Below are 12186 nucleotides of genomic sequence, written 5' to 3'. Positions count from 1 at the left end.
TGATGACTAACATAGTTGTTTTTATGAATAAATTCAGGAATGTGAAAAATTTCCATATGTGTGATAATGGAGCTAGAGATCATAGTTTCTCTGCACAGCAATGTTCAGAGCAGTAGATGCACATGGTTTTGTGAACTTTTTATTATTTCTATCATACTACATGAAGAATTAATCTTGATCATTTTTCCTAGTTAGTAAAACAATAAAATAATACATATATTCAGGAACTGGAGAATGGTTAAGTAAACTATGCAACGCAATTCAATGACATATTTTGCGACCATTATAATTACAATTATGAAAACTCTATCATTTCTTTTAAGAAAGACCTCTTCCATTATATTTTCTCAGAGGAAATTAGGAACTACATGTACTCAAATAAGTCATAAATTATTACATAAAGCCAATGTTGCCAAAAATTTGAAAGAATTTTGTGAAACAAGCATATCTCTAAGTATTTGTGACCAATCAATATATCCCTAATGAAATTACTTATACAGTGAGACATAATCCAAGGAAAAAACTATCTGTTTATTCCTATCTTCCTGGCTCTTGTGAAAGTGGTGTGAGAATAACTCAATCCCCTGCTCAAGAAGCTCAACTCTGGTATATCTTAGGCTCCACAGGGAATCCACGCGCACGTGGGCCACTTTCTTAGCTCCTGGGAGCCTGTGATCCTAGAACTATTACTATAATTGAGGTTAGTTGAGAAGAAGTAGATTTGAATTATGACAAACCTGTTCTGATGATATAGGACAGGTGGGGTGAAGGATAATACAACCACCTCAGCATCTTTATTCATTACTAGAGTTGTGGAGCAAAAGGCCCTGGGTTTTTCATCAAGGCCAAAGGGATCAGAAAACAGAGTGATATTAAAATGTAATGACAATGATATTAAAATTAATTTAAAATTAATGGTTTAGAATAGTAGGTGGTGAGAAAATGACTGAGTGATGATTAGTATCTTCTATAAATAAACATCCTCATTGAATTGACAAGATGTTATAAAATATTTATTACATCTCTCTCCTTATTTCTGTCAACTCATGGTTTGTACCAAAGCTAATATTCCTAGACCACTAGATCTTACTCCTCTAGGATTTTCCTTTTCTCCAAGAGCTTAGTCTTCTTATCTGATCATATCTCTAGGAAAGGCATGGCTTTCAGTTGGGGTTCTCTAAGGATAAGTAATGCCACTGAAAAGAGGAGACATAACAGTAACTGCTCCTTGACCTGTTCAATCAAACTCCGGGGCGAAGTACCCACATCAGCATTTGGTATGTACAACAAACTCAAGAATAAGCCATGTTATCAAATCTATTTATTTGGGAGATAAGACTGAAGAAATTTAGGCTGTGCTACAGAGAGAGGTACCTGGGAGGACAGAAGTTGTGTAAGTATTACTTTCTTTTCAGATTCTGCAACAGGGATGCTACCTGCACATGAAGTCTAAGTATATATTATTATTGCTTAAGTGGAAGCAGGAGCTTTGTGATCCACTGAAGAAAAGTCAGTTCCTGCAGTGACAATGTGACACAGGAAAAAAAAAAAAATTCCAAGCAAGTATGTATGGGCCTGCTCTTACTTTTTTTTTTTTTCTCACTTGTTTGCTATATCCCACTTTTTATATTTTTCTCTTTCTTCTCATCATTTATTTTCTCCTGTTTACTCAAAATTATTACTGGTGTTATTTTAAAATTCCTAATTCAAAGTTTTGTTATTTAATTTTATCATTTATATAACAAAAACAATGCAGTCCAGGGATTTATTACAAATTTTAGAATTGGAATTATGCCATGCAGATGGCATGTTTTCATATTTTATAATTACATAAGGGGGTGTTGCTCTGAACTTGATTTACCCTTTAAATGAAGAGCTATTCTGAAGAGGAAACTTAACTGCACAATAATGTATGTGTTTTGCCTACCCTTTACATGCTAATATCTACTTTCTAAAATTTTATTTGCTGAAGTAAAGCTATTATTCAAAGTAAATCTTAAACCATATGTATTAAGACAATTCACAGCTTCATTAGCAAATAATTTTAGATTTTCCTTATTGTCTTTTCTCTTATTCAATTTCAAATGAGAAAGCTCCTCAGTGGTTGCCAACTCCAAAACTGAGAGATATGTTTATTTCTGCCCCCATGCCATCTTCTAGGTGTTAGGACTTCTAGTCCTTATTAGCTCCCTGGCCTACATTTGAATTAGGCAAACAGCACAATTATGAGAAGTTATACATCTATATATTTCCTAACAGAAACGTACTTATCTGCTAAATTAGCTCTCTGGTCATCTTGGAATATGAGTGATAAAATATGCACTTATTATTTTGCAGGCTCTGCTCCCTGTATTTTCAGCTGTTTCCCCTTGCTTTGATTTATATCTCTCCATGGGTAAATGTGCTGCCACTGTTGCTCTTATATAGCTGGTCTATAAACGGGCCTCAGAATTAACACTGGTACTTGTCAGCATGACACAATTTAGCTAAATTACAATACCTCCAGAACTCTGAAGTTTGAACTTATCAGATGGAAAGGATGAAGAAAAGAGGCAATGTTTGAAGGAGAAATGAGATATTAGTTGAAAGCAGATGATTATTACCTGGTTCAAAATAGTTACCTTCCATAGGAGGAAGGTGCCTCTTAATTTTAACATAATCTGAGGAGACAAATGCAGAATGTGTCCTAATTTACAACCTTCTGCTATCACTTTTATAGCTCTCATTCTGTGGCAAGTCTAGAATATGTGCAATTAAAATTATTCATCAACGCATGCTAATTGATGTGGCACAGTGGAGAGTCAAGCGGAATTTAGGAGAGTCTTGTGTTCTCTTCATTCTGCAATGTCACTGCCATTTCAAGGGACAATTGACACTTGAATATGAGTTTGAACTGCACAAGTCCACTTGCACACTGATTCTTTTCAATAAATACATGTACTGCTACTACATGATCCAGGGTTGGTTTCATGTACAGACGTGGAACTGAGGATACAGATGGCTGACTAAGGGATTTGAGCATCTGAGGATTTTACTATCCATGGTGGGTCCTGGAACCAATCCCCCATGCACACTGAAGGAGCACTGTATTTCACAAATGAGAGTATTAGTCACTTAGTCATGTCCAGCTCTTTGTGACTCCATGGACTACAGCCCAGCAGGCTCCTCTGTCCATGGGATTTCCCAGGCAAGAATACTGGAGTAGGTTGCCATTTCCTTTTGCAGGAGATCTTCCTGACCCAGGGATCAAACCCAGGTCTCTTGCATTGCAAGAGGATTCTTTTCCATCCGAGTCACAGAGGAAGCCCCATTTCACAAATAGTCTTGAACAAATTAATTTTCAATAGGGTTAATACAGTTAAGGTTACAGTCATCTGATTGTGAATTTACTTATGTTACAATTTTTTCTTTATCTTAAAGGTCCAGAGTGCTTCAGAACCAAGACTAAACATCTTATCTGTGAATCCTCTGACTCACAGAAGTAGAATAAATATCTCTACCTCTCTGTTCATAAACCTTTTACCACACTGATCACATGGGAAATTAATCACTGGTTTATATCAGTTTCTCCCCATTAGAATGTTAATTTGAAATTAGGAATTACGTCCTATTTATCATTTTATTTTTAGAGTCTAAAACATTCTCAAGATTTATATTAATAAATGAAGTCATCAGTTAATAAATGGTCATATGAATATGAAAGTATACACATATTCTGCAACTGAACACAGCCCATATTTTTCATCATGTCACTGCCAAACAACATCAGCTTTCATCCCAATACCTTTCTTCTCGTTGGCATTCCAGGGATAGAGGCCATCCACACTTGGATATCAATACCCTTCTGCCTTATTTATTTAACTGCTCTCCTGGGAAATTTCTCCATTTTATTTATTATCAGAACAGACTCCAACCTGCATGAACCCATGTACTTCTTCCTCTGTATGCTCTCTGTGGCCGACTTGATCCTTTCCACTACTGCTATGCCCAAAATCCTCAGCATTTTTTGGTTCCATGACAGGGAGATCTATTTTGAAGCCTGCCTTGTCCAAGTATTTCTCATTCACTCACTATGCAGCATGGCCTCAGGGTTTATCTTGGCCATGGCCTTTGACAGGTACGTGGCAATCTGCAATCCTCTGAGACATTCCATTATCCTGACACACAGAGTCATCCAGAACGTGGGGCTGGCTATCATCTTCCGTGGAGTCGTACTTTTCTGTCCTCAACCCTTTATGCTTTGGTGGCTTCCCTACTGTAGAACTAATGTCATCCCTCACACCTACTGTGAATTTATGGCTCTGATCAAGCTGGCTTGTGCAGAGACCAGGATCTGCAGAACATACAGCCTAACTGCTGCCTTCCTCACTGGAGGTTTAGATTTCATATTAATCCTCTGTTCCTACGTTGTCATCCTTTACACTGTCTTCCATCTTCCATCCAAAGCTGCTCGGCTCAAGACCTGGGCACTTGTGGATCCCATGTGTGTGTGATCCTGGTGGCCTATACTCCAGCCTTTTTCTCCTTCCTTACTCACAGATTTGGACACCATGTGGCTCCTCATATTCACATCTTTGTGGCTAACATCTATGTCCTTGTTCCACCCATGGTGAACCCAATGATCTATGGCATAAGAACCAAGAGGATCAGAGAACGATACCTCCAGGTTTTGACTTCTCACAAATTCTAAGACAATCAACTCTTTCTGTAAAAATTTTCTAAGATTTATGAAGAAAAGAGATATTAACCCTCTTTCTAGAAGACTGAATCTCTACATCTTCTATTTGTAATATAAGGTATTAATTAGCACTGACTAGACTTATTCTTAAAAAACTTGCTTTAGATGATAGCTTAGTTAGATGATTTATTTTTAATATATTTGCTTGGAATGAAATGTCTCAATAATTATGTCATCTTATTCACTATGTTCATTCATATAAGATTACTCTGTTGTTCAGTCTTATCAGCTTTATTATAAGTATTGTTATTGACTTACTACCTCTGACTTTCATTAAGCTGCCATGCATTTGTAGGTTTCAGTGAACGGGGCTATCTATATCTCTGCAACAATAAGAGTGAAATTATTTTAACTTCATAACGTTGGAAATTGAGATGGTTTTTAGCAAAATGTCTTCGGAGAAAGCAGATGCAAATTTTAAAAACTGTCATGATATGTCTTCCACAGGCCTTCCTGTAATCTCTTTGTAACATATTCTTACATGTTTAACTTATTTATTTATGTTGCTAGAATCCTTTGAAACTTTCTAAGTAATATACATTCCCACAAATACTCTTCCAGAATGCTTAATGATTTTATAATTGCCCCACCATTTTTCCTATTTTTGTTTCTTCAGTTTCAAGTCGATTCAGTATATTCTTTGAAAATGTCTATAGCTCTCTCTCCCATTAACTATCTTCCATACACTAATTTTATTTGCTACCAAACTATACTGTAAAATAGAGAAATATTCTCTCTTGGCATTTCCTCATAAATAATCTTTCTTGCTACTATTGACTCAAATTTGTATAGACTATTGTGTAGAATTATTCATTAATAGTCTGTAAGTCATTATGGGTACACCAAATCATTACGAGTATATATTACAATTATGTTTCCCTTAAGATCTAAACTCTTCCTGATTGTGATTCAAATAGTTTTGTCATCAGGACACAGTAGTATATTTTATCAACCTCTTCTCAGTCTGAGTACCTCTCTCAGTTACAGTTATTCAAAGTCATGCCACTTTTTCTCTTTGATTTTTAATTAATTCTTTCTAAGCAAGTGGATTATTAGGTATTGGGTACTACCTGACCCATTTCTATTGACTGTCCTATGACTTTCTCCCTCAAGATGAAAGTGTAACTCTGTGCTACTATTTCTGATTATCTAAACTTATTTTACTGTTGTCCATTTCAAATTGTCTTATTTAAGATGGAAAAGACCAACATATCTAAAATTCTGAGAGGTAATAAAAGGTAGCATTTAAAACAACTGGCTCTCAAGCAATATTGCTCAGCTGACTCCAACAACCACTTACTAGCTATGTTGATCCTCATCAAGTTATGCCACCTGTCTGCCTCAGTTTTCTGAATGGTAAAATGGAGAAAATTGATAATAGCTATTTCAGAATATAATTCTAACACTTGAAAAAATACCTGTTGTAATTTGGTTCCACTGGGGTTAATTTATCAAGAGCTTAACACTTAAGCCTAGAATTAAGAAACATTATCCAGCAAGAATGTTTAAGTTGGAATCCAGTAAATTGGAAATAATTTTACCATTTGTGATCTATTTTCATTAATTTTCAAACCAAATGATGAGAATTTGTCAGTGAATAAAAAATAGATTCAAAGAAAAGGAAAAGGGTCCTATTAGAAAAGCTGGGCTGATAAGTTCTTAGAACCATCATCATAATTATGCTTATATTGAGTTTACACAGGTCTGCATAAGAAGAACATAAGGCTTTGACTCATGGATCAGCTCTTATAGGTAGTTTTTATTTGTGTGAATTTTATTTAATATTGAAGAACTATCCTCACTTATTTCTACATCAGTGACAACACAGATTCTGGAGTAGTCAGGAAGCTAAGCTACCAGTCACACTATATTCAGACAGGTGCTTAATTGAAGAAGATTCATTCAGTGAATGAATACTAGAATTCTACTATGGCCCAGACATGCGAGCAGTAACACACAAGATTAATATGAAGCACACAGGCCTCTTGAATTATATAATGTTTATCTTGGAAGGAAGGGGCATTTGATAAGGTGCTTACAATAAGTGATTTAACACACAGTGAGAAAATAATTTCACATCATGGAAAAATAATATAAAAAATATAAGAAGTGCTCTGCAAGAACAGAACAGGGTTCTTCTCTAGAGGGTGTATTCATATTCCCTCTCAGAATAGGTTTAAAATATAGTGAAAACATTTTTTGAAAAGGTGGGAAAGAAAAATTCATGCAAAGGAAAAAGTAAAAAGACCTGAAGATAGAGAATAGGTTAAGGACAATTAGAAGAACTGTGCTTGGGGAACAAAATGGACAAAGGAGAGAGTCATAACATATGCATTTGGAGAAGACTACAAAAACCAAAACCATTAATCATAATTCTTCAGAGCACAGAATTGTGTGACCATCCTGGGGACCATTGATGACATGGAAAAATGACAATGAAATGAGAACGTTATTATCCATTAACTTAAGGTAAAGCTGGAAAGCCAGAGGACATTCTTGAAAGAAGGTGACTGACTTTCATTACCATACTTGGAGAGCTAAGAATGCTTAGGAATAGTGAAGCACCAGGGAAGGTGAAATTCTCAAACCTAAGTGTTCTATGCCACTTCAGGGCCATATTCGGGCAAGAGTGGGACCGTGAGTCATAGAATGAAGATATCTGAGCTGACATACCTAAAAAAATTTAAACTTTCGCTTAAAAATTAAAAGAAAATGACAATATCAATAATTGGGGGGACAAATTAAAAGTTGGTTGGGGAAATCTTATTGATATAGGACCAATCCCCTATAACATTTTTTGTAAGAACCTTTGAAATGATACTATTATGTGGCTAGTTTGATTCTTGGAAATTTTATTTTACTAACTGAAATAAAGATGTTAGAAATGCCATCATGAAACAAGGTGGTAAATTTGTCTTTGTAGTGAAAAGTGAAGGGCATAGTAATGGTCAAGGGTCCTGATGCAGAAAGAAATATGGAGATGGTTAATATAATATGGCATTCCTGGGGGCAGATAAATGTCATCTAAAAAAGAAAAAAAGGTATTCTTCAATATATACAACCAAAAGAAACCAAAGATAGGTCATAAGGCGGCTGAGGGCAACTATTTCAGTGGAAATGTCACAATACTTTGCTCAGTTTTCAACTTGAGACAATTTCCAGATCCAGAATCCAGATGGAGACTACAAGAGAAGCTGTGTTCCCAAGAGCAATAATATTGCAATAGTATTGCAAGTTTTCTTGGAAATGAATCTCCTAGTCCTTCTACAAAGGAGTCCAGTCTTATTACAAAGATATTTGTAACTGACATGATACCAGAAACTCAAAGTATCATTATATACCCTTATTCAGTTCAGTTCAATTACAATAGAAGGAAAAAAAAAAAAAAAACAAACAGGGAAAAGGCTAAAATGGAGGACTGTTTCAACTTTGATTCACAGAGGAATCAAAATCCAATCACATTCACAAAATCCAATAATCATTTACTCCTTCTCAAAACTATAATTTAAAAGGACATATGTAGCAGGTAGCAGATAACAGAAACTCCACACTCATTTCTTGAACAGTGGGTAAGAGACTGTACAAGAAAAGATTAAGTGAAAGACTTTCCAATGGTCCTTCTGCAGATAGTAAATAAAAACCACATTGCTTCTAGTGAGGAAAGGTAGAGAACAAATTACTCACTGCAAACATAAATGTTGAAGAATGATTATCCTACTCATATCCTCATTTAATTCACCAATCTGGCCCCCACACAATTCTAACACAGTCAAACGTTTTGTCTCTTTTTAAGCAAACCATGAAGGTGGAGAGGGAGTTAATGGACTACTGAAAACACAACCAATGAATGGCACCAATTGCAGTAGTGTTCCACAAGGTTTTGCTTTTTTTTTTCTTTCGTTTGTTTGTTTTTGCTAGATTCCTCAGGTATATAACAGATGGACATTGATCTGTCAGATTCATTATTTTCCAATTCTATCAGGAAGAAAGTTAAACAGTTCACATACACGGGGGTGGGGGTGGGGGAGAACAAACGTGGCATAAAAACTTAGGCATGCCCAGGACTTGTTAATTCTCCTACTGTTCTGATACAGTTCAAAGGACCCTGAACAATCAATAGATTCTGGAGAATATAAAACTGGTTTATTTTAATGAAATATTTGAACCATTAATGGAAATTTTATTGGGCCTCGGTAAGACACATTTGTTTCAAGCAGTGGGAAATAAACCTTACGCATATTAAATAACCTATCTCCTCAGTGAATTTTTAAAAAGCCTATTGCTCTGAGACATTTTTTTAAAAGGCGTATTTTAAAATAAAGGATGAATGTTTGCATCTCACAACTCCCATCGCCAAAATAAAGCACAATTTGTGGTACAGCTTTTCATCTACTACAAACAACATGTACCACGCTTCGGATTATATCCTCAAAGCATTTATGAAGTGACAGGAAAAACTTTCAGCTTTGTGCTAGTTCCAAAGCAGGAAAGTTATGAAGCAGGCCTTGGCTGCATCATACAGAGCCCAGCAGTCTGTGATACATACAACCTAGCAGTCTCTCTCTAATGGATTAAAACACTTGTGGTGGAAAGATATCATGTGGAATTTATGGTCAGCTCTAATAAGGTACAGGCACTGTAGACCTCTAGAGTTGTTGAGTAAAGCCATGGCATAAGCTGCAGAATTTTTACCCCAAAGAACACGGGGCTTCTCTCTTGCCTGTGGCGAATACAGGTTATTGCCCTTCCCTTGCCCGCAATACAGAGTTCCCAAAGTCCAGGAAGAGAATAATAATAATAGTAATAATACTATTTCTACCTCTGTCAGGCAAATTGCTGAGATGAACCAGGAGCAGGAGCACCCAAAGCAAGTAAGCTTCCATTTCTGACCAATTGCGTACGCCCAGGATGCTGAGTGGGTGGAGTCGGGTGCTAGGGCTAACGCGATTGACTAACGGAAACAGTCCTCTCCGCCAATGAGGAGGTGCGGCAGGACAGAGGGGCGGGGCCTGGCGATAGCGCTCTTGGGAAGTCTCTGGCCTTTGAGGCAACGAAAAAAGGGTCATGAAAGTTGTTAACTGCGGTGGAAGCGCGGCTGGATGCTGCAGGCAGGTGAGAGCAGTGCGAAGGGAGGGCGAAACAGAGTAGGATCCATTCCGCCCACTCTGTAAGCCAACTCTTTCTTGGCTTTTGGAGCCCTATCGCACCCCTCCATACCCACAGCTTGGATCCAGCCCTGCACTGTCACCCCTGGCTCTTCGCCCTTCTATTCTTGAGCACCCGCCTTTCTGGCTCACTCTCTTCCTCCACGCCTGCCCTTGTCCGTTGGCACTCTCTCGTCCTCACTGCTGTCCCTCCACCCACCTCTCTGTACCAGCTGCCTCTCTTTCCTCAGCTCTCCTTTCTGGTCGTCTTTCTTAGAACCCTTTTCCCGCACCTATAGTATCATTGGCTATTATCTGAGGTCACAGAGGAGGGGGCACACAAGGGGTGAGGGTCAGCCAGTGAATTTTGAATCTCCTAGAAGTGAACGCTGGATTTTCTGCAAAGCAGCCATTCGCTGAACCATTTCCCCTCACCTGTGGCCCTTTGTAATTTCTACAGGCTGTGGGCAGTCCCATTTAACTGAAAGACTTTCAGTTAAACTTTCTCTTGGCAAAGTTACTGTGTTCAGGAAGGGGGTAAATAAGGACATAGTTATGCTACTAGTATGATCCAAGAGCATGTAAAGGACTAAATATTTTTAAAGTGTTTGATAGAAGATAGGGTCCTTTGCCTTGAAAATTCCATGGACGGAAGAGCCTGGTAGGCTGCAGTCCATGGGGTCGCTAGAATTGGACACGACTGAGCGACTTCGCTTTCACTTTTCACTTTCATGCATTGGAGAAGGAAATGGCAACCCACTCCAATGTTCCTGCCTGGAGAATCCCAGGGACGGGGAAGCCTGGTGGGCTGCCGTCTATGGCGTCGCACAGAGTCAGACACGACTGAAGCGACTTAGCAGCAGCAGCAGCAGGGTCAAGGAAGACAAGGAGTCTTAAGTCTGTGCCCCAAAGTCCGTTGTTAATGTGTCAACCACAATCTCATCTCTGTCCATTGGAAAAATCTGGTCCTCATTAAAGCCAACCTGAGGAGACACGGAGGGGATTTGAGCTACAGGAGCTCCATGCTTGGCGCCTGTGATTTCCATATCTGTTTATAGCCTTTCTCCGATATTCACAGCCTAGCAAGGGCCTGGTCTCCTGCTGCTGGCTAAGTCGCTTCAGTCTATCCCACTCCTTGCGACCCCACAGATGGCAGCCCACCAGGCTCCTCTGTCCCTGGGATTCTCCAGGCAAGAATACTGGAGTGGGTTGCCATTTCCTCCTCCAATGCATGCACGCATGCTAAGTCGCTTCAGTAGTGCGGGACTCTGTGCAACCCCATAGATGGCAGCCCGCGAGGCTCCTCAATCCACAGGATTCTCTAGGCAAAAATACTGGAGTGGGTTGCTATTTCCTTCTCTGTGCCTAGTCTAGGAGGCAATATTTATTGTGGCAGTATTCTCCAGTCTGCAAAGAACAGCATTGCCCTTCTTGCTCCTTACATGGAGCCTGAGTATTTCTTCTTCTGTGTTGCAAGACTTTAGATAATATCATTATGCATCAGGTTTTAGTGAGTTCTACTGAAGAAACTTATGGTTCAGTTCAGTTTAGTCGCTCAGTCGTGTCCGACTCTTTGCGACCCCATGAACTGCAGCATGCCAGGCCTCCGTGTCCATCACCACCAACTCCCGGAGTTCACTCAAACTCACGTCCATCCAGTCGGTGATGCCATCCAGCCATCTCATCCTCTGTCGTCCCCTTCTCCTCCTGCGAAACTGTGGTGTTGGAAAAGACTCTTGAGAATCCCTTGGACTGCAAGGAGATCAGCCCTGGGTGTTCTTTGGAAAGAATGATGCTAAAGCTGAAACTCCAGTACTTTGGCCACCTCACACGAAGAGTTAACTCATTGGAAAAACGTATGGCACTGTGTGGAAATATGCATTGAACAGTTTTGCAATATATACTGCACTCATATGTTTCTTGCTGTGATGCTAGTTTTTATTTTTTATTTTTATCATTTTTTAGTAGTAGGGAAGCAAAGTTTCTACCCTATATTTTCCATTACTAATTTATCCTTGAAATCCTTCACTAATTTTTTTTCCCCTTTCTTCACTCCACCTCCCACCCCCCCCACCCCCCCATCGTAATGAGTCTGATTGAGAGTCTTAAGAAGATATTTCATACTTGGCATTATGAAAAAGAATCTCCCTTCCCGTGTACTTTATTTTGGAAATAGACACTATTTTATGATTTATTTGGAGAAACTTCTAAACTGATTTGGAAAAGAATCCTTAGCCAACAAGGAGTTACTGCAACATGAAATTAACACAGATTTTTCTTTTTTGTTATTTTACTTGACCTTGT

The 12186-nt window shown here is 38.5% G+C and overlaps 1 protein-coding gene across 1 annotated transcript; it reads left to right on the top strand.

Moving 5' to 3' along the window:
• Positions 3747 to 4690, top strand: LOC102188427 (olfactory receptor 52D1-like). Its single transcript, XM_005689919.2, is given in 2 exon segments — positions 3747 to 4461; positions 4464 to 4690. Coding segments are annotated over 2 exon segments (942 nt in total).

Source organism: Capra hircus, chromosome 15, assembly GCF_001704415.2.
Source record: "Capra hircus breed San Clemente chromosome 15, ASM170441v1, whole genome shotgun sequence".
Classification (NCBI taxonomy): domain Eukaryota; kingdom Metazoa; phylum Chordata; class Mammalia; order Artiodactyla; family Bovidae; genus Capra; species Capra hircus.
This window is presented reverse-complemented; position numbering and strand designations above follow the sequence as displayed.